We start from the raw sequence: 23,630 nt of genomic DNA, 5'->3' as shown, positions 1-23,630 counted from the left end.
CTACTTTTAGTGACATTTGTGGAAAGCTGGAACAAGTGATAAAGAAATCTACTTTTAACTAGCAAAACTTTTACATAGCTGTATAAATAGCCAGCCCAGACTTACATGATCAATTATCTTGAAGACTTCATAAGCTGCTCCTCTCGCATTTGCAAATGCTTCAATGCTCGGAGATGTGTGTCCAATACTAAAAGCCCCAATTAATACAGAAAAGAAGACCTGAGGAATGTGAAGGAAAACCATCAAGTTATTCAAGTAGTGTTTAATACAATTTTTTTAATACTTTTTTCTTCTTTTCATGCAAGTGATTAAATTTTAAAATGGCAAGGCAATATACATATAGAAACTGGGCATTAAAAATATTTTTTAATGTATAAGTACTTTTCAATTTGGAATGCATAATTAATCTTACTTGCTCAGTGAAACAATGGTAAGTTCTGTAGGACCAGGACATTATAAAGGACTGTTTTAATATTTCTTGGATGGCCAAGAATTTTGGTTTAGATCATCAGCAGAGAATAGTGGAAATACACCCTAGTAGGAGACACAGAAGGTCCAGGACTAAACTCTGATTAAGCACTAACTGGCTATGTGTCTTCAGGCAATTCTTCTAGAGTTTCTAGGCTTCGATTTCTTCATTTGCAAAAATAGGCAAGGTTCTGTTTTCCCTATCTGGCAACCTTTTACAATATATATATATTTATTTGTGTATGTTAATAGATCAATATATTATACTAACATTATTAATACAGCAATGTGTTAATATCACTATAGTAATATTTATATAGGTAATATAATATGTATTTACTATATATAGTAAAAAGCATATGTATATATGAGTACTTTGTATTATATATAAATTCTATATATATAAATACTTTGTAAATTATAAAGCATACAGACCTACAGCATTATTCTTTATCAAGTTGTCTTTTGTCTTCCTCTGCTAAACTGCATTCTTTGAGGTCTGATAAACAGGTTGTTTTTTTCATTTTGCCCAAATAAGTTTCTCATTGATAAAGACCTGACTTTGTTTCTCCTCAGGGTTAAAGAGAACTAACGTCACTATTCATTTCTTTCTAAATCGCACAGCAATTATAGCAGCCAGTAATTTACACAGAAGGAATTTTGCTAAGTGATTCCATACTCATTTTATCAGTTAGTCCTTTCAACAGTACTGTCATCTCCATTTGGCAAAAGAGGTACGAAGGCTTGAAAAATCTAGATGGCTGCCCCAAATCGTACAGCTAAAAGTTGTATAGCTAGAATTTGAACCAAGTTGGCCTCACATCAAATCCTGTGCTCGTACTTGCTATTCCGGATGCTTCCAGTTTGTCAGGCAGATCTGAGTTCAGTGACTGCTGGATTCCAAACTGCTTGTCTACATCACAACGAAACAGCAAACTTCTCCTAGCACAACCTAGCTTCATCCACACTATCACTATCCTAATGAAAGCTTCTTGGTTAAAACTATTCTTAACTGAATAGCCACATACATTTGGGGTGAGACTACAGTCTGAAAAAACAAGAGACGTAATAATCATTCCATATTACCAGTCTGTTTCCTGAGAAAGGGCACTGTTGTAAGGGACTCAGCAAAATTTGGTCTGTCATTACCTGAATATACTTATGCTTAGCCTATGAAAAAGGAACTGAGTGACACTTCTAACAATATGTACTTTATTAGATCAAGATGCAGACTGAGCCCTGACCAGGTGGCTCAGTTGGTTGGAGCATCATCCCATACCCCAAAATGCTGCGGGTTTGATTCCCTGGTCAGGGCATATCCTAGGTTGGGGAATACCTGGTCTGGGCGTGTAGGGGAGGCAACCAACTAATTGATGTTTCTCTCCCTCTCTCTCTCTAAAAATCAACAGACATATCCTCAGGTAAGGATTTTTTTTTAAAAAGATGGAGATAGAGCTTTGGTCAGTGAATTATTTCATTGTCTTTAACTACACAAGAATAGCATCAAATGGCAAGCCTTCAACACTTGTACAAAGATCTCCAAATGGCACATTCTTTTAGAAAAAGTAACACTCTGTACTTCCATAAATTGGTGAGGTATACTAGCTGTCACGCAAAAGATTTTGAAAAGAAGTTAAAGTGTATTTTGCCATTTGGAGTTATGAACAGCAGAGCAGAAAATAAAAGTGTTTAACATAGTGTCTGACACAATGAAATAATCTCAGCCAATGAAGAGTTCATGCTATAGAGAATGGTGATGTTTTATTATTTAGGCCACAGGACAGACTGTGCAAACGGGGGTTCCAAAAATGACAAAACTGCTTGTTAAATACATCTAATTTCCTTTTCGCTTGTTAACCTAGTAGTGCATGTCTCTTTGTGTTACTCAAGCATCCTTCAAAACGTACTCTCCAACAGTCAGGCCAACACCACACTGCAATTTCACTGGATTTTCAATAGTGACCCTTTGCTTAATGCAACACCACTTACAGTGAGTACTTCTCCAATGGAATATTCTCCTGAGAGGACCAAGCTGGTCCCATACCAGAATGCCAGAGCGTATGATGCATAGATGAGCAGGAAAGCAGCGCCCATGGAAATGTTGGCCGTAACGGCTTTCCTTATGCCAAGTCTTTTAGCTTCTTCTAAATTTTTGTTGTACCTGGGAGGAGTAACAAAAATGATCACATATACTTATAAATCTTATAAATGGATCAATACAGTATGATGCTTATTGAGTACTCAGGAGTGTGCCCAGCCCTGTGGAAGTGTTTCACACACATTCTCTCCTTTTGCCCATACACTGGCCCTATGATGTCAGGACTATCTAATCCCTTCATGTGGGAAAGGAAATGGAGGCTTACAGAGGTTAAGTGACTTGTGGGAAGGCCTTCTGAAAGTCTCTTCTCTGGCCTTAGCAAAAGTGAAATAAGTGGAGTAAAATTTAACAAACGTTTAGAACTCGCATGGTTTCATACACAAGACAAAAGAGATGCTATGAACACTGTGTCTTCCCTTTAAAATTTGCATGCTTTTAAAATTTATTAATAAAATGAAAATATAGTGCTACAAAGTGTTCAACTTAAGTCAGTCCTTTAAGTCTCTGAACATTACAGAAGCTTTGGGACAATCTGCGCTCCATCCTGCATCCCTCTGGGACCCCCCGGAAGGACCGACAGAAAGAATACAGGCGAGGAAAAAAGTGAAGAACTAAAATGGAGTGACTGCAGTCAAGCTGCTAAATTACTCAAATCGAGAAGTCTGAGGCATGAGCAAAGGTTTCTATTCTTGCTTTAAATAGCTGAGAAACAGACTTGTGAACTTTCCAGTGTTTCGCCAATGCCCAGACATGTATTTACCTACAGATAACACCCTGACTATCCCCTAAAGAACCCAGGACTAGTCCTAGTGCCTATCCTCCACACCTCTTGCATCCGGCATCCAGGGTGCCTGACATCTGACTGACAGCTATTCTGGACCAATCCTAGGGCTAAGAAGGCATGACTGATTATTCTCAAGGATGTGACTTTTATTATAAGAACTCTTAATGTTCTTTCCTCTTTGGAACATGTCTGGGTTTTTGCCTAGCTGTGACGTGTTTACAGCACAACAATCTCTACTATGTTAGCCAAACTTGGAGAACACCCATTAAAACTTCTCACAGAAAACACAGCAAATTCAACTTATTTCAAGTCAGTGATTTTTAAAACAAACATCTATGGAAATAAGATAAGCTACCCAGTTTATGTCAACGTAAAAAGTATTACACAGCACTTCCAATTACACAAAAGAGGGCAAAAGCAAGTGTGCAAAGAAAAACCAAAAGCAGTTGGAGTCCCCTGACAGATTTTCTCTCTCCACTTCCAATGACTTAAGCTCACTCCCAAATGTTAGTTCCAGTACTTTTTAAACGCTCAGGGAACAGTTCATTTCCGATGTTGAGGATAAAGGGAGGTGGTGTCTGTAACTTTATCTTCATGTGAAAGGAACACAGCAGACTATTAAGCTCAAGAAGAGAGACGTGGAGATACGATAATGGGGCCCAGATTTAAAGAAGGAGGATCTCTGGAAATATAGAATCAAGGTAATATTATTGAATATTAGGGAAACAGGCCAGATTATAATTAAGTTACATCTGTCTTTCTCCTGTTACTCACAGCTCCCTGCAGAACTCAGAACACTGCCGTATGGAAAGGAGTTCACAACTATTGAAATAAAAGAACTCGGTTCCACGTAGAAATCACACTTTGAGGTCTTTAATTCACAAAGACATGACAATATAAATATCATATGAGCATGCATTCTTTCTTGCCTTCGGGACTTTTTAAATTAGCTACTTTACCAGTTATGAAAGTATGCCAATGAAATTTGCATGACCCCCCTATTCGCTAAGGACCAAATTTAAACAGAACTTTATAGTGATAAAATAGTAACATCCTATTAGTTTCTTCTTCCAAAAATATCAATCTCCAACTTGCCAGTTATAATCTTTGAACAAAAATAAGTATCTTTAAGAAACATGTTTCAATGGTTGATAGATATATGTACACACACACACACACAAATATATATGCCTGTGTTTGTATATGTCTCACTTCATGAGGTGACCTGAGGTGAAAAGCACTACTAGGCATAAATTACACACGATTACATTGAAGGAACTTTAACAGTTGTGACTCACACCCTGTGATCTCCTTCATTTCAGTTCTTGCTTACCTAACGTAGAAACCATTTCACTGATAAGCTGTTGTTGCATGCAGCCAGAGGAAACATTTGCACAGGAAGAAGCAGCAATAAGGAAGAAAGTCATTTAGATGCCAGAATAGATAAATGCAGAAAGGAAGGGATAAGGAGGGAGGAGACATAAACAATACTTTTACTTTTTGATTAGCACTTTAATAAAAATATCACAATACAAAATCAACTACTACTATCATCCATCCACTAAAATCATTAGTATGAAAATGGTAATTAAAGTAGGAGTTCCTAACAGGGACTAAAGCCACATAACCAAAACAATGATACTTAGAAAACATTATTCTTCTTAAATATTATAAAAATATTTATCAGTGATGCAATAGCCATTTACAAGAGCAAGGAACAATTTTAATTAAGCAAACAGACATCAACACTAATAGGCAAACACCTGCAAGACACAAAGAGGAAAACTTTTTTTTTTAAATTAAGGAAAATAAAACAATTCTCTACTATTAATTAAGTTCATTTTAAATTCTGGTTAATTTTCATTTAAGAGAGCCAGTTTCCTCCTGCACCTGCTAATCTGAAGAGAAAGACTGAGGCCTTAGTTGCTTGTCTCAGAGTAGTTTTACCAATCCTACTTCCAAATTATATCCCAGATCTGTGTGCGTGCCACCCCTCCTGCCGGCAGTCTCCGTCAGGCCACGATAAGCCCTCTCACCTGGACTGCCTCTCTCTGCGCCCTGACTGCTCTCGCCTGTTCACTGCACCACTTACAGACAGAGAAGTAACCTTAAACGTAATGTGGATAGTCACTCCCTCATTTAAGACTCTCAACCCTTTCCCTATGGCCTCGGAATAAAGTCCTAACTCCTCACCATAGCCTGCAGTTCTCCACAGGACGGCCCAACCCACCTTCCACAGCCTGTCTTCACCTCCATCCCCTTCACTCAGCTGAGCTCCAGTCACACGAGCCTTACGTTTCCTAGAACACACCAGAGTCACTGCCACCTCAGGAAATCTGGGAGACTCTTGTGTCCCTCCTCCCAGCCCGGAAGGCCATTTCTCACCCCTCACGTCTCAGCCTAGATGAAACCTCCTGAGATGCCTTCCAGAGCAACCTAGTTACAGTACATTTGCCTTCCTCGCCTTCATCAGCACACTCTGATTCTTCCATAGCACGTTTTAAAGATCTGTAATTAATTCATTTCTTTGATTTCTTCCTTATATTCCTTCTTACTTTCCTCCCATCCCTTTTTCTCTAGCTCACTGCTTTGACTAAGGATCACATGAGGGCAAGTATCCTCTACTTCCATTTCCCTGAAAACCCAGAGCCTCGCACAGCGCCTGGCATGTGGTAGATGCTGGCTGCATTTGTTGAATGGATGAACTTCCAAGAAATGGCCAAGCTGGAAAGAACCTTAGGCCATCAGGTTGTTGTCCTGAATTGCCTCTTAATCTCCAGGCAAAACTAATTCCCAATTTTCCAGGGGAGGCTTTCCTTTCAAAGATTCATCCCAATAACTATTATTCTCTGAAGAAACATTTCCACACATAGAATGAATCTTTGAGTAGAGCTACATAGGCCCATTTGTTTATTCTTCTAATAAAAAGCTGATCATCATCTCCTCTAGGAAAAAGAATCTGTACTACTAACTAAAGTACTCCATTTAAAAAATATCTTAATTCCTTTACACTTCTAGTGAGCTAAAACGATCAGATTCATCTAAGTTCCGAATATTGCACTTGACTCTCACAATGCCCTTTCCCTTCTACCCAGGCTACCTCCCATCTCTCATTATAGTTTTGTTGCTAATAATAATATCTTTTGAAAGCATCATACTTATGCCACATGGACAGTGACAACAGGAAAACCTGGGTGTCTCAACCTTGGCAACAGGTAAAGGCAGGAAAAACCCCCTCCCCTGGGCATTTGAACCACAAGGTAGTGTAACGCAGGTCTGAAGTGTGAATGCACACTAGAAGTGTAGACAAAGAATTTAATGTAAGGGGGTCTCAGGTTAGCAGTGCCCCCAGTGAAGAGTGTAAACCCAAATCCCACCTGGGAGAATCGCTTTCTCTCCAGATCCACAGCTACTGTAAGAAGGCAATGATTGTAGGATTTATCTCAATGCCAAAGATGATGAAATGTGACAGAAAAGTGTGCATCTTAGAACTGCTGCAGTACTGTGTATTCTCTCACTGCTCACTGCTGGGCCACAGGATGCCTTTCTTCCTGAATCGTGATCGAGTACTCAGAACCTATTTGACATTGCTAGTCTGCACAGTCTACAGAATTTCTCTACCTATAATCATATAATCTGTGAATAATGAAAAGTTTGCTTCTTATTTTCCAACCATTATAGTTTTTATTTCTTTTATTTTATTATCCTTACTCTTTGTTTCCTTGGCCTGCAGAGTACTATAAATTCAGAGCCTTAATGCACCTGAGGTGTGGGCCTGAGATTTTGACTTCTGCAGGGAGATGCTTTCCCCAGCGCGGAAACCAGGTAGAAGCAGGTGGACTTTGCTTGTCTCCCTTTGCTGGTAGACATATCAATTTTTCTGGTCCACCTTTCCACTGAGGAAAACTGGAAAGAATCCCGAGTTCAAAACTTCATTCTGTGTCTGCTGAAGCATCAACTGACCAGAAAGGACTTCCTGAATAATTTCTCTGCGTAAAGACCTCTATGACTCTAAAAATTATTTTATTTCCCAATAACATTTACCCCAGCTGGTACATGAGGTATTTTGTTTTTTGTGGTTGTCTGTACCCTTCCTCTGCCCCATGAGAATTTAAGCTCCGGGAGAGGAGGGGCTTTATCTGACTGGGTGTTTGCCTGGTCACTAAGGAAGGTGGCGCGGGTTAGTAGTCAGACATATTTGAAGGGAAAAGCAAAAACCTTAGCAAAAAATCGAGATAGGTCTGTCCTTCGGACTAGTGCACTACATCATCACAAATAATTCTCAGAGGACATCTGTGTGGGGTAAAATGTATCACGTGAACAAAAGAGTACTCCACACACATCTGTACAGTGTAAAGAATAATGATATAGTGAACGACCATGTACCCACAACTGAGGTCAGGAGACAAAACACTGCTGGGACCACAGACCCCTGCCTGCGGCCTGTTCCTCTCGGACCCCACCGCCCCTCATCTCTTGAAGGGGGGATCGTTCTTCTGACTTACAAACTCCCCCTGATTTTCTTTATGGCTTTACCAAACAATTACAATCTTCCAATCAATAGAGTTCAGTTTTTCCTATTTTCAATGTATATATTCCTAAGCTAAGATACTATAACATCAGATATTATTTTAAGTAAATTCGGCTCCTGCTCAGAAATCAATGATTTTAATACTATAAATTTCAATAAATTATCATTTTATACTCTAAGAAATCTATTAAAAGGGACTAGTTGCAAGAAAATTATTAAACAACATAGCAAAAAAGATTTTGAGCTTTTGTATAAATGTGCTTTTTAGTTGTATTTTTGTCTTCCAAATCATGGGGCATAAGTACTGATCAGGGGCTGGGCAGTAGGGGAAACGAACCACAGATTAAGCTGTCCTCATAGATCTTACACTAAACACTTATTCAATCTTAGGAATCAAGGATGGTATATGTCAATCATATAAAATAAAAAAGTAAGAATTTACTTGATGGAAAAAAATTATTATCAGGGATATAAAATATGTTTCAGCCCTAAGAAACTATTTTATGTCACTATCTACCTATGATACTAGAACATGCTTTGAATTAGCAAATGTAAGAAAAGACTCTCAGACACAGAGAGCAGATTGTTGGTTGCCAGAGCGGGGAGTTGGAGGCTGGATGAAAAAGGTGAAGCAATTAAGAAGTACAAATCTGTAGTTAAGAATAGTCAAAGGGATGTAAAGTACACATAGGGAATAAAGTCAATAATATTGTAATAACTACACGTGGGGCCAGGTGTTGACTTGAAATATCAGCGGCAGGGGCTGGGGGGAGTGTGGGCGGGGAACACCTTGTAATGTATGTAATTGTCTAACCTCTTTGCTGGACACCTGAAACTAATACAGAATAACATTATTGAATGTAAACTATAATTAAAAAATTAAAAATGGTTAAAAAAACAAGTACATAACATTATCCAAAAAAAGGAGTACAACTAGAATTACTACTTCTCCGGAATATTAGGTATGCTGTAACATGGACGAAGCTATTTAAAGACACATATATATTGGAGAAAACCCTTATCATCAGCACTGTCAACCTGAAGGGCAGGAAAGATGACAACAGAATTTAACATTTCTTTCAATTTAAAAAAAGAGATTCAAACCTCTCCAGTTCTTTCTTCTGTCCTCCAAATGCGATCACAGTTCGAATGGCTGCTAAGACCTCCTCAGCTACTGCTCCAGCTTTTGCATATGCACAGAGTTCTTTATTAGTAAATGAAGAGAGTATCTGTTCAAAAATGCAATTTGAAATCATGTAAATTGTTAACAGGTAAATTTTATCATTTGTAAAAATACATGCATACACATGCTGCTTGTGTATGTTAATATATGCATAAAACAAAATCTTTTACTTGTGTTTGGTCGTGATGTTCTAATTTTTAGTACATATATATTCACTCTGTAAGCCGCCAAGCTAATATATAATAAATTCAATTAAAAATTTTATTTTCTCACTGAATGCTGCATGGATCCTCATCTAAATAAATAAAACTAGGAATGTGGGGTGACCTTCAATTACACAAAAGAAGGTATATACTATAGTTATAAACAAGTGCAGGAAAAGGAGGCATTACACCAAGGAAACAGAGCAATTGCTAATGGCACTCTGGTTCAGAAGTGTTGGCGTGGAGGCCAGAAGAATGCTGGGAACCAAAGCACTGTGTGGTGACAGAACTTCAAGAAAGTTTCACAGGTCAGGGGAAGCTGGCTCTTCTGAGCAAAACAATACACGCAGCCACCAGGGAGGGCTTTGTTTCATGAATGCCCTTTGATCCTTCTGTTTGGTTCCTGAGCATTTACTCTGTGGAAGAAACAGTACTGAGTACTTTGTATACACAGGATCTCATTTATTCTTCTCAACTGCACAGTGAAGTAGGTACTATTTCCCCCATGTTACATGTGAGGAAATGGAAGGATGAAGAGGTTACATAATTTTACAAATAAATGAAATATCCAGGGTTCAAGCCTAACTCTGTATGACTTCAGTGCCTGAATGTAGAGCCACTGGAGTGCTTCTCTCTCTGAAACCAGCCAAAGACACGTGAACTGAGGTCCCAGAGGGCCTGGTAAGTAACAGAATCAACTGGAATGGGCAAAGAACTAAGGTTACTATTTATACACCTGGAATGCTTAAGTAGTCAACCTAACTAAAGATTACACACCAGCAAAGAACAAAATAAACAGAAACAGAGGCATAGACACTTGGAACAGACTGACAATTGTCAAAAGGGAAGGAGGAGGGGAGGCCTAGATGACATAAGGCGAAGGGATGAGCCAAAGAACATCTACGCGTGACCCACTGACACAGACAACAGTGTGGTGATGCCCGGGGCAGGGGGGTGGGGGCTGGGTGGAGGTGGGCAAAGGTGGGGAAAATGGGACATCTGTCTGTAATAGTGTCAACAGTAAAAATAAAGAAAAAAATTAAAACACGAGAGGTAATATACTATACAGAGTGGGCAAAAGTAGGTTTACAGAAGAAGGCGAATAATACAGTAATTAATAATACAAGAATAAACTCTGTTTCATGTACTCACAACTGTGGGCCTACTTTTGCTCACCCTGTAATCACTCTGTGACTTGCTTTTTAAAAAATAATAATAAAATAAAAAGATTACACACAAGCAATTCATAATACAATTAACAGTATTACACTATTTCATAAATAATTTCAAACTAATATATTCAGAAGCAATATTTTTTACCACTTGGAGAGTTTGACCTTCATCTTTGTTCCATTTTCTCATTTCTCAATGTAGGTTTTAGATTTGAGATAATTTGTACATATTTTCTTAATTTTTTAAAAAATATAACTGTAGATTCACACACAGTAAGAGACAAGTCAATGAGATGCCATACGCCCTTCATCTAGTGTTCCCAACAGTAACATCTGGAACATTTCAGAACAATGTCCCAACTGGGAATTCAGCACTGCTGTAATATACCAGTGTTACTCAGATTTACCAGTTTTACATGCATAGGTGTGTGTATTTAGGTCTATGCAATGTTGTCACCTGTGTAAGTCATGTAACTACAGGCAAGACACAGAACAATTTCATCACAAGGGGCCCTTATGCTAGTTTTTACAGCCATAGCTGCCTCCTGCCCTACCCTTGTCTCTCCTCCCCTCCCTCACACCCCAGCCCCAGGAAACCACTGGTGTGTTTGTTCTCTGTCTGTAATTCTGTCATTCCAAGAATGTTACATAAATGGAGCCACGGGACAGGTAACCTTTCTGGACTGGCGTTTTGTACATTGTATAATTCTCTGGAGGTTCATCTAGGTTATCAAGTACGTCAAGAGGAGGAGGGTCCAGGGGGATAAACGGTGAAGGAAGGAGACCTGACTCGGGGTGGTGAACACACTGCAGTGCATAGATGACGTGTGGTGGAATGTGCACCTGAAACCTGTGTAACTTTGTGAACTAGCGTCACCCAATTAATTCAATAAAAAGGAAAGATAAATAAAATAAGCAACACGAGGTATAAAACATATAACAACTTATAGAAAATAAAACTATATGCATATTAAACAGGCAAAAAAAATAAAATAAGTAACAATAAAATCTCAAAAAAAAGAGTTCTTTCCATTTTATGGGTGGGTGGTGTTCCACGTAACCACGCACCAGTTTGTTTCAACACTCCTTTGTTGAAGGACAGCCTGGTGTTGCTGGGGCAACATGTTCAGCCATTATTTCTTCCCAGACTTCTTCAGTCCCACTCTTTCTCCTCTTCTTTTGGGATTCCAATAGCAACAAATACTATTGTCTTCTGGATCTTTTGTGATTGTTCAACATGCCCCTGAGTCTTTGCATTGTCTCTACGTTTCAGAACAGATGAGTTCTTCTGCTCCCTCTCCAGATATGCTGAGCCTATCCTACTATCTCCACTCACTGAGACAGTCATCCGTCACGACTTTTATTTCTGCTGTTGGATCTTCGGTTCTCTAATTTCATTTCGTTCTCTTTTTATGGCCATTTCATTGCTAATATTTTCTATATTTTCCTTTGTTCCAAGAGAACTTGTAATTGCTTAGTGAAGCATTTTTATGATAACTATTTTAAAATTTGGGTCAAATCATTCTCGCATCTGATTTATATCAATATTGGTGTCAGTTAATTCATTTTTTTTCCTCCTCATTCAAGTTGTGGTTTACTTGGTCCTTGATATGACAAGTAACTTTTTATTGTATCCTGGACATTTTGTCTATTATTTTAGGAGACTTTGAGTCCTATTTAAACCTTTACTTTAGCAAGCAGTAACTCTCTTTGGGTTTAGCATGCAATTTTTGGCCTACTTTTTTTAAAAAAGAACTTTCAATTACAGTTCACATTCAACATTATTTTGTATTAGTTTTGGCCTCCTTTTGTGAGCTGTGGTTCTAGTGGCAGTTTAATATTCAGGGGCTTTGTGGTACTATTTTGGTCAGAGTGGTTTACCTGGAGCTGCTGGGGCTCCTACTGGCTTTGGCTACCTAAGGGAGTAGAAGTGGTTTCTCAGGGTCAGGTCACTGGGTATCTCTTGCTGGGGGCAGAGGACTGTAGTTTCTCCTTCCTGAGACCTCTAGCCGCCCCAGTCCCTGGGCGGCGGCAAGAGAGCCACCAGCACGCGTCTAAAAGGCTTCCTGGACCAGTAGGCTTGCTGGGACTGCGTGCCCATCTCTTCTGCCTTCTTGCTCTGGTGCCTCTGGGGTGGGTAGGAGAGCCTCAAGCTCACAGGGACAAAGAAACTTCCCATACTAGACCACATTTCTTTTAAAATGGCTGACAACCAGAACATTTAATAAATTTGTTTGAAATCGTATCAAAGTTTATAGCAGAGTGAGGATTAAAACTTATGTCTCCAGTAATAAGCCTAGGGCTCCATTTATTGAACAAATAGTACCTGAAGCAATGCATACCTAATTAACAAAAGATTAATTTACTATTTTCCTAACTTACCTGGAATGGACATCATACATTTTAAATTGTTTATCAACAAATACTGATTATTAGAGTTGGCCACCTGACTTGCTTAATATTCTAATACATAGAAAAGTTGATCAACACAGAAAGTTTTTGCAAATGTTTCAGTCGAATGAAACAGAGATACAATTTAACCACCAAGAGCACCATTTAAACCCTGTGTTACTCTGAGCGATAAATTAACAGATGCCTCAAAACTTCCGTTTCTTCTTCTGTAAAATGACCTAATAGCTACACTTAGAAAGATACCTCATGTATTTGCCTGACATAGAGGATGTTCAAAAAATGGTAGTTACTGTTTGCAATAACAAAACAATATCCACCCTATAAAGTAAAAATCTAAAACTTATTAATACTTACAGCCTGATTAATTTTATGTTAGCCTTGGCTTTGGTTGGCCCTCCTTTATTTGACATCCTTTTGCCACATGAATTTGAGGTACACCTTCTTTAAGTCTTGTTGCATCCAACAGAATTTACGTACTAGGCCAGTCTCTCCCCCACAACCCGCCCTTACATCAAATCAGTTAAAGCGAACACCACGCCCAGCCTTAAGAGGGAAAATAAGTTTCACTCTGCCTTTGTGATTGGGAGAGGGAACTGCAGGCTTAGGATTTACATGCACGTGGAACTAGGAAGTATTTTTTAAAATTATTTTCGTGCCAATGGATTTAAATATATCTAACTATGGAACCATTTACAATGCTGACAAAACTGTAACACTGATGTACAAATTAAGCAAAATCTCCAAAACCAAAAATATTAAAACCAGTAAGGTTAACTGAACGGGACAAGTGTGTTGTTCACTGAACTTGAATCTGTTTGCTGTGTGAATATGGAATTGTCAACTAGAGAACACAGTTCTTCAAGAGTTGAGCATGCCTTTTATAAGAAGGCAAAGGATGAGCCCTGGCTAGTGTGGCTCAGTGAATTGAGGGCCAGCCTAAGAAGCAAAAGGTCACGGGTTTGATTCTCAGTCAGGGCACATGCCTGGGTTGTAGGCCAAGGTCCCAGTAGGGGGCGTGTGAGAGGTAACCATGCATTGATGTTTCTCTCCTTCTCCTTGCCTTCCCCTCTCTCTAAAAATAAATAAATAAAAATTTAAAAATAAAGAAGGCAGAGGATGAGATCTGAGAGCTAGCTATTCCTTTCTTTCTCATTTCATCCCGAAATAACCCCTTGGCCAGGACAGCAGAGTCCTGGCAGGGACAGAACTCAGAGAAGTGGCATCTGTTTACTCCCACTGAATCTGACCAGAAGATTTAAAACCAAGTATCAAGTGCAGAGTCAGTGTCGCCATTTGGTAAAAGCAGCCTTCCATAGGTGGGGTTGGGGTAGGGACAGTTGAGAGTCTGGGTCCACAGGCTTCACCTACCTTTGCCCAGATGGCAGCTGACAGGCCAAGAACAGGACTGATGGCCAAAATCACAAGGGTTAGCTTCCAACCACGTGTAAATCCTACTATGAAGCCGGTGAAAAACGTTGCCACTGACTGAAAGAGCATTCCAATTTTGTCACCAATTCCTTCACTAATTTTGGAGACATCACTACAAGAACAGATAGTGTTAGAGATAAAACATCAGAACTATGAACACACAACTTTTCTCCTCAATCCAGTTGGTTTTTTGTCTGTTTATTTGTCTGAGTGTGGGGAAAATTAGTTTACATCTAGGATCTTGCTCAGCTATACCACCAGAAAGTCTCATGTTTTGCTATACTGCACACCCTCAGAGGATTTTTTTTTTTTTGGTCATTCAGTGCTACTCATGCAGGTCCCCTTATGTCCTGCCTCATGTACTGGGAACAAAAAGATGTGTAAGACATGGTCGCTGCTCAGAAGGAATTTAGCCTCCTTATTACTTCCAAGTGATGTATTAAGATCTAACAGATCTCATACCATTACCTCATCTTAATAAGAACAAGAACCACCCTGGCCAGGTTTGATATCCGGTCAGGGTCAGGGCACGTATGGGAGGCAACCAATCAATGTTTCCCATTTTTTCTCTCTCTCTCTCTCTGTCTCTGTCTCTCTTTCCCTACTCTCTCTCCCTCCCTCCCCACACTTCCTTTCCTCCCACTCTAAAATCATTTTTTTTTAAAAAGCATGCCCCTGAGCAAGCATTAAAAAAAAAAAATAAGAACCACATCTGAATTCAACATAAAACTAGGTACTTACTCTATGAGCCGAGTGTTAAGCTCCCCGACATCATGCATGTCAAACCAACCTATCTCCTGCCGCATTATAGCGTGAAAAAACTGTTTTCTGATTTTATATATTTGTCTTCCAGCTGCCATGCACCAGAACGAAACCTGAATGTAAGCAGCGACAAGCACACCAGCACCGATTGCAGAGTAGTAATAGGCATACCTGGAAAACAACAAAAATACTGCATATACTCTGTTTCCCAGATAATGGATCTTTCCCAAACAGGCCACTCTTTTTTACTTTTTTGGCTATCTGGCTATCTTTCCATCCTTAACAAAAAATAAGGGGCTGTCACGAGCAGAATGATGGGAGACATCCAACTATGTCTGTGCTGGTGTAGTGTGGGATGGTTAGCAGTGTGTTTTCTGCTTTGGCCCAATTACCTGTTGTGTACTCATAGGCAATCAGCTTAACTTTTCCACACCTTGGTTTTCTAATTGGTAAGATGCAGATAGAATAGCAATGTGGTAATGCACACAATATACTTGGGCCAGTGCCCAGCACATCGTAAGCACTCAGAGAATGCCGGTTGTTGTGAAAGATGTGTGTGGCACATCACAACATCAGGTAAGCTCGACCACTCTTGTCCTATGTGCTTGATAAGCAACCACCATGAGGTGTTTTCTGGACACTGGCAAATGGAAAGAAGTGACAGAACTTGCCAGAAAGTGGAACCAAGAGACAGAAATGGTCCCCTGGCCTTTTTGCTATTAATCTAACAAAACTGGGATGCCAAGAGACACCTGAAAATAAAAAGTATTTTATATTATCTGCTCTATTTGGCCATCATGAGTTATCCTAAAATGCTTAATGAATCAATAGCAGTTAGAATTTAATAGCTTAAATTCTAACAATAGAAAACATGAACATCTTCTAAAATCAGACCCTTGATCACCTAGAAATGTTGAATTTATGTGTCCTTCCTCTGTGTTTTCCTGTTTAAAAATGCAATTTTAAGCCCTCTTGGGTTTTACTAAGCAATTAATTTGTAAGTTAAAGACAAACATCCTAAAATGAAATATAATGTATCAATATTCCCATTTTGTTCATTATTTGCCCTCTTCAAATAAAAATGTTTGTATAAACCACACAAAAGCTTTAAAAAACAGTTATGTAATAATCAGATAGTCTCTGATCTTACTACTCCCAACTTAGTGTTCAACTCAGCAGGAATCCTGGTAAAGATACCATCCCAGAGCTATGCCTTGTAATTTACAGTGTTTATCAAGGAAGCTGTAATTCAATATTAAATTGTAGTTAATAGATAACTCAGTATTTATTATCCAAGCATTAATAATCCAGCAAGACGTAGCCCCAAAGAAACCCTATTTAACAAGTAGAACTCACGCTTTGAGAATCAGTTGGTGTATTTTTAACCATCAGTTTACGTTTACTCAAACAAAATATATTTATGTTTAAGCATTTATGAGATGATTGTAGGACAATTTTATCCTCTTCAATATTAAAAAAAGCCTTTTCGTATGAAAAAGCCTTTTCATATTGGAAGTACTTGCTTCTCATCTTTCAGAAAATGATCAAGTGACTCCATTGTCTTCACATCTACCAGATCACTGATGGGAAAATGTGGAATCATTATCTTCTGATTCACCGACTCATACTTTTGAGCATCTTTTATAAACTGTTCTTGGGTACAAAGTTCAAAATATGTAAGTCATTAACCAAAGCTTCCCTGAGGTGAGTTAAGGTTAGAGTGACTAACATTTATTCTGGGATGTTTTGTTTCATTGTTTAAAATTACATGCTGTGTTAAAAAAATCCTGTTGATTGATCTCATTATTGTATCATCACTGAAAACATCCAGGAAGCAAATTAATAATAACAATGCATTGAAAATAATGTGATTCTTAATTAATTCCACATTTTAAAAGGCCACTTTAAAACCTAATTTCCCTGTATATGATATTCTAGATTTACCAATGCATACATAAATCAAATCCAGGCTTAACCTTAACTTAAGTACATCTTATGCCCCAAATTATTTTCTTAAAAAATTTCTGCATTATATTCTCCTACTACACTAACAACGGTATTGTTCCCCTGCGAATTTTAAATTTTTATTATATGCAAAATTTTAAACATTGCCACAATCAATCTAGAGACAGAAAAGCTTGATAACAGTTAGGAAAATGTCAAATTACGTGGTCATGTCCTCCTCCAGCTTGACGAAGAAATCTGTGTGGTTGAACATACCTAGACCACCAGAAACAAAAACAAAACAGACACGTACGATTATGTCTCTTTGTTCTCCATTAAAAATAAGCATATAAAAACGAATCAAATTTGTGTTACTTAACAATTTACACAGAAAGAGCTCAAACTGCTTTCGTTTTAGTTGTGTGTAAACATTACAGCATCCATTCAAATCCTTCACTGTGGCCCACGTGCTACCGGTCCTCCCCCTTCCCTCCCCCCCACTAACTTCAATGAAGTTGATTTGCAAGAAGAAACCCACATTTACTGAGAAGCAGGACTATCGGTATCGTTGAATTAAAATACTTTATGAAGTATCCCTCGAGGATGACAGAGAAAAGTCTTTTCTGGGGTCTCTGTCCAGGCTTGACACTAAAGCACAATATTTAAAATCTAACACTGCATTTCTCCAGTTTTTATTTTTATTTAAAACATACAACACAAAGAATAATGTAATCAACACTAATGGAACATTAGTCAATGCCAACATTGTTAGACAAGGCACATTGAAACTTTAAAACCCCTCCTCCACCAACACACACAATAATCACTGTTCAATATTGTGGTGTGTGTTTGTTTCATTTTTTCTTTTCTGTATACATGTATACAAATGCACAAATACACATACATGCTTATTTTTAAAAATAAAATGACAGCCCATATTCAGTGGCCAATTTTCCATGTCAGTATGTGTCTTTTTATATGTGTATCTCTATTTTTTCAAAATTACATCTATTTCAGTTGTTTCCAATATTTTACTGTTATAAGTAATGCTGTATGAAACATACTTACATACATATATATGAATATATGGTAAATATTATCATAATCAAGATTGATGGATCATTGGGGAGGCACACTTTTAATCTTGTAATCATTTAAAATGTTCCGTTAGAATGTAATGTGAGAGGGCCTAGTTTTGATGAGTCTGATTCTGACAGGTGTGGGAAAGGGGAGAAAAACTTCTGGCAAATGGAATAACATGAGCACAAGTCTACGGCAAGTCTGAAGAATGAGCAAGCCAGTTCAGCTGGGGTGTGGGTTATACTGTGAGGGTGAGAAGAGGTGGGTATGTCGCTGGAGAGGTATTTCAGGCCTTACGGGTATGATGGGTAAAAACCAGGAGTCAGCGGGTTGAGTCTGGGATGACTTTGCTGCCAGCAAAGCGTAAGATTAACTAAAACAGGCAGAGACTGAGACTTGAGCTACTGCGATTAATAGGAATTACGGTGAATCTGTATATTTCTTTAGGTAGTAAGGACATTTAAACAATATTTATCCTTTCAATCCATGAGCAAGTTATATACTTCCATTTATTTGCATTTTCTTCAATTTCTTTCTTCAATGTCTTATAGTTTTAAGAATACAGGTCTCTGACCTCTTTGTAAATTCCACCCTTTTAGACTAAAATAAAATATTTTCCACATAGTGAGAAGAGATGCAGTAGAGAACTGATGACAGCTTTCTTCCCCCAAGCCTTAATTCATTCTGCTCTCTCTACCTGGAGTGCCTTTATGGTTTTTCTTCTGGAAAGGACTCCTCCTTCCATGAATAGGTTCAAATATGACCTCCCCTCAAATGGCTTACTTCTAGCAGAGGGACTAACCTTATCATAGAATTCCGTCATACTTGACACCATGATTCAATTTACAAGTCAGTACTAGATAGAAGTATGATGGTTTGTATCTGGCTCCTCCTCCCACTCCCATTGGTGTGAGCTCCTAGAGAACTGTCTTAGTTTCTTTGTATCCTCAGTGCGCAGCCTGCTCTCTCCGCTGTAACCGAGCCAGTCCCAAAGAGGTACAGGCACTTTCACAAAGCCTCCGTACATGTGCACCATATACCAAAACATGCCAACCACTCTCCTATTTTGCGTATAAGTGTCTCACAAATTTTAAGACTACAAAAAGATACAGTAGACCACTATCTTACTACCTAGTAAGGAAAGTCTTTTCTAAACCCAAGCAAGACTTCCAAGAAACCTACAACTAAAAGTGCCCACCAGTGTGACTAAAGACTCCACACCATTTACGGATCACTTTACATTACTATATTTTTATCTGACCCAAACACTTCCTTATGTCTAGTAGTTTTAACGCCTGAACACCTAAGAAGAGTACAAACAGAATGTGATACGGCTACCTTTGTGATTTCCTAATCAGTAGCAAGAGACTGATTATAAAGGTGGGTTTCAAACCATCTTCCACAGAGACTTTGTGCTAGGAACAGTGGGAGTACAACCTAATTTTTTCTCATCTCATTGGATTTCTGTGCAAGAAGGAAATCCTTTTCACTGTCAGGCCCCAAACCTCATATGAAATGGTACCACTGCTGAAATACCTAAAATACTTTTTCCCAGGAAATGTCTTTATTTCCCCTTTATGCCTTCCTGCCAAAGGCATCTTCTTTTATGCCTTTGAGAAGCTGTAATAAACATGCAAACCAATAAATTAACAAGATGATAGTAAAAAGATAAAGAGTAGTAACTCCTAGTAGGTAAATCAAGCAGCACGCTACAGCGACTTTGGGGTAGGTGGGGAACAAAAAGTCATTCTGAAGGAGAAAGGACTGATTGGAGAGGCAGGCAGGTTCTGTGTGGCCCCAAGGCAGGAAGGAGAAGGGAGTGTGGGTGGGCTGTACTGAGTAGGTGTTAAACAATGAGATTGACAGGAAGGGGGCGTGGCTGATCCTGTGGGCCACAAAGGCCAAAGGAAGGAGTTTGTATTGATTCCATACTACGAAATGTGACCTATATTTTTTAATGCTCAGTGTGACAGTATGTGGAGAAGTGCATATAGGTGGGTAGGAGTAAAGCACTGAGTCAGGAAATCAGAGTGGTGGAGGCAAGACGTGAGGCTGGCCTTAGGCGCAGGCTGTAGCTGATACAGTGTACAGTGTAGCGGATACGTGTGGTGGGCTAGTGAGGAGTGACCTTGACACTCACTGCCAGGGGCAGGGGAGCACACTATCAGTGATGACCCTGGCTCTGGGCGCCCCCTATCACTTTCGGCCAAGGGAGATTCCCTTTCCGCTATTTTATCTGGTGAGCCTCCATAACTAATTTATTTTTAACTGAACAAGCATTCCCTCAAGAGCAACCAAAAAACAAAAACAAAAACAAAACAAAACCTGACTACATGACACTGACTCTAGAACAATCAGTTATATTTTAAATTTTAACTCAAATTAAAAAAATAAACTGCCACACTAAACAATATACTTAGAAGTACGAGTATATTGCTATTACTTGGCACTCAATTTTCCAGAAATCTCTAAGAATTTTTTTAATGAAATGGTCAGCAGCAGAGGAAAGCCTTCAACAAGTAAAAACAAAACAGATCCAACATGGACATTTTTAGGGAGTACGTACTTAGAAATATTAGCTGGCATTCTAGTTTGGAGACTACTCATTCATAATGCGGGCCTTGAGGACACAAATGGCAATGTTTTCTTTGTTTATAACACCAAATTCTTAACATACACATTCAAAAGCTGCACTTGGTCTATGCACTCATAGTTTAAGCAGCAAAATATAGATGCTATTTTGAGAAGAGCATTTTACAAATATTTTCTTGTTCCGCATAGGAGTTTTAGACCAGTAAGGGAAGAAATTATAATGATAAATATAAAAATGAATTATTTACTTTATCCCTTTTAATCTGAATTATTAACACAGATTAAAATGTGGGTGTCTCATTTTCTCCCTTCCTCAGCCCACAGTCCAGTAGGAGACCGAAGAGAAACAACCATAATACAGTTATGGAGGAAGAGAAAGGCCATCAATGTGGATGTACCTAAACTGAATCACTGGAGACAAAAAATAATCAAGAACTTAAATAAAGAGGATCTCTGGCTGCTAACCACTATGAGACTCGGCAAACCTCCCCCACGTCCTTTAATTTCTGGATTAGCATGTTATCCTCAGTGTATCCTTTCTGGGATCCCTGTTTCCTTCAGCGTGTAGACTGGGGGCCAGTCTGCGTAGATTCAAATAATGACTAATTGCTCACCCTATGACCTCGGACAATTTAAATTTACTCAACCATCTGGTCCCAATTTCCTGGTCCTTAAAGTATGGATAATGTTGCCATCCTCACGTGCATGAAAGGAATAAAGGTGTTAATACATGTAAAGCACCAAGAGCATTGTTCAGCTCATGTTTAATGCTCGGGAAAAGTTAGCTCCAGTTACTGTTAACAACTGAGCTTTTCCTCAAGGCTTAAGGCTCCCTAATTCTTTCTACTTTTCTGCATATCTCATCCCAGGAGATTTAATACCCCTTCAAAGCAAATTTTGCCAAATCTCTAGTCCTATTTTTTATGCCCAGACTCAGTCTCATTTCTTCAACTTCCTGAATGTCATTTACACTTGCATCCAACCTGTCACCTGCAACACAAAGTGCCCAAAATCACAATCGCCTTTATCTTGGCTCATTCCCAAGATGTTGGACAGTCTCATAAGGAAGATGAGAATCCTATAGAAGTTCAGCAATGGTCAATCTTTGTTCACACAAACTCATCCTTAGGCCCAAGTATTTGGAGATTTTTAAGGCAAAGGCAAACACTGGCAACCAGGCGGAGAGAGCCAGGAGTCGGGTATCATGAAATCAGGTCCCTGACAAAAAAGAGCAAGATAAAGGCTGGTGTCTGACAACCAGGGTAAGGCAGCAGATGGGAACACTAAAGAGGGGTCTAGTGCACACAGGCAAGGATCTGTTCTCAGAAAGTTCAGAGCTGTCGAGTTAAATCCCATGTTTAGCTTAAAACTCTCAGGCTTTACAGAGCCTTAGCAAATCCAAATCTCCTTAAGGAAGGAATACTTCTTGTCCAACAAGAAGGCTCTGATACCTAAACTACCCTCATGAAAAAGTTATGAGGTTCCACCTGGGGAAGGTCTAGCAGAAAAAAGGTCTGAGAGTGTCTGGAGCCTCAGCAGTTCAGTAGGCTGGTTCTCCCTCCAGAAGCATCAGAGAATTCATTTGCCTTCATCTCTAGGACCAGCATCAAAACCTTTGATGCTACCCTCCCTTTTGGTGAATGATTTATATAAAAGAAAGGTGCCAATTCAAAGGTGGCACAACTCTTTTGGCAGGTCCCTTTAAGTTTTATAAAGGGACGTAATAAATGCATAAGGATTTTACACAGCTCAAACATACAATAAAATTTTCTCGCTTAACTCATTACCTGCATTCACAGAATTGAAGTAGTCCTGCCTTAGAGTAAACAATATGCTCTTCAGGATCACAAAGAAGGGGTTCTTAGGATCCACAGACAGGGATGAAAGGTATAAATACCCCAAACTGTTATGAATATTTATGTGCTTGTTTCTGCGGAAAGGATGCATGGTATCCATCACAGACAAAGGCTGAAGGGCCATTGTAAAAGCTACATGGTATCACTGTATTCACAAGTATATTTTCAAACAGGCATTTTAAACATTTTTACCATTTGAGTACACTCCAGGTTTTAAGTCTTTGGGTAGCTTAGTTTAAATCAATACATCCTTGACGAAAGTTGACATGGAAGCTCAGAGCTATGAACCAGCCCCTCCTCAATCAGGTGTGAGGAGTGTATAGGTTGACACCCTAAGTACGCTAACAGCCCATTCGCTTTCCTATTCTCCTAGAGGACTGCTTTAGATCTCCCTTCTTTAGCAGCCAAATGTCTTGCTTCCTACTGGACTCAGCAAAGTGAAGTCATCAGAAGACGATGTTCACAAATTCTCACCTTCTCTTCTACCCACTTTTGGGCACTGGCACTCAAATACTCTGTCTTCCTACCTGTTACTGTAGATGAACTACCCATGCTCCTACCTAAAGCGGGTATGTTTTCTTGAGCACTAGATCCCATCCTCTCTCATGGATAACACTGAAGCAAACCAATCTCTTCCCTCTCTCTCAAAACATTACCTTCTCCTCTCTTAGGACCCTTTTCATTAGCATACAAACACGCTATTATTTCTCCCACCCTAAATCAACACGCGTGCACAAGCACACGCGCGCCTTCTCTTGGCCCCATTTCTCCATGTTAGCATCTGTTTCCAAAGAGCCCAACCTGTGACATGTCCAAAATTAAATTTCTGGTATTAGCTGCCCACCTACTCTCCCCTCCCCCTTCTTCACCTTACTTGATGGTTAACTGCATCCAGTTTATCAGGCTATAAACTTCAGAAACATCCTGGACTCCTGTCTCTTACACCCATATCCAATATGTCAGAGTTTCACTGATTCCTAATTATCATTCAAGGTCCAGATTAGGTTCCTGTACCTCTTCCTGAAATGTCCTGGGGTATTTCTGTCTTCATAGAGCTCTCTCTTTCTCTACGTATCTCTGCCAGCACTTCCACTGTGCATTCTAATGCTCCTCAATA

General features: G+C 39.1%; 1 protein-coding gene across 2 annotated transcripts in view; it reads right to left on the bottom strand.

Annotated features, from left to right (window-relative positions):
- The window catches only part of ABCB1 (ATP binding cassette subfamily B member 1), a 75,405-nt gene that overhangs the window by 33,089 nt on the left and 18,686 nt on the right, over positions 1–23,630 (bottom strand). For both annotated transcript variants that reach the window (XM_045194292.2, XM_045194286.3), the window contains exons 5-10: positions 17,210–17,261; positions 15,021–15,212; positions 14,220–14,391; positions 8,986–9,110; positions 2,458–2,629; positions 106–219 (exon numbers count right to left, since the gene is read on the bottom strand). In XM_045194292.2, the coding sequence (XP_045050227.2) occupies positions 106–219; positions 2,458–2,629; positions 8,986–9,110; positions 14,220–14,391; positions 15,021–15,212; positions 17,210–17,261 (827 nt within the window). The remainder of the gene's footprint in view (positions 1–105; positions 220–2,457; positions 2,630–8,985; positions 9,111–14,219; positions 14,392–15,020; positions 15,213–17,209; positions 17,262–23,630) is intronic.

Source organism: Desmodus rotundus, chromosome 6 (assembly GCF_022682495.2).
Source record: "Desmodus rotundus isolate HL8 chromosome 6, HLdesRot8A.1, whole genome shotgun sequence".
NCBI classification, from domain to species: domain Eukaryota; kingdom Metazoa; phylum Chordata; class Mammalia; order Chiroptera; family Phyllostomidae; genus Desmodus; species Desmodus rotundus.
Note: the sequence above shows the minus strand (reverse complement) of the source record. Positions and strands in the feature narration are given on the sequence as shown.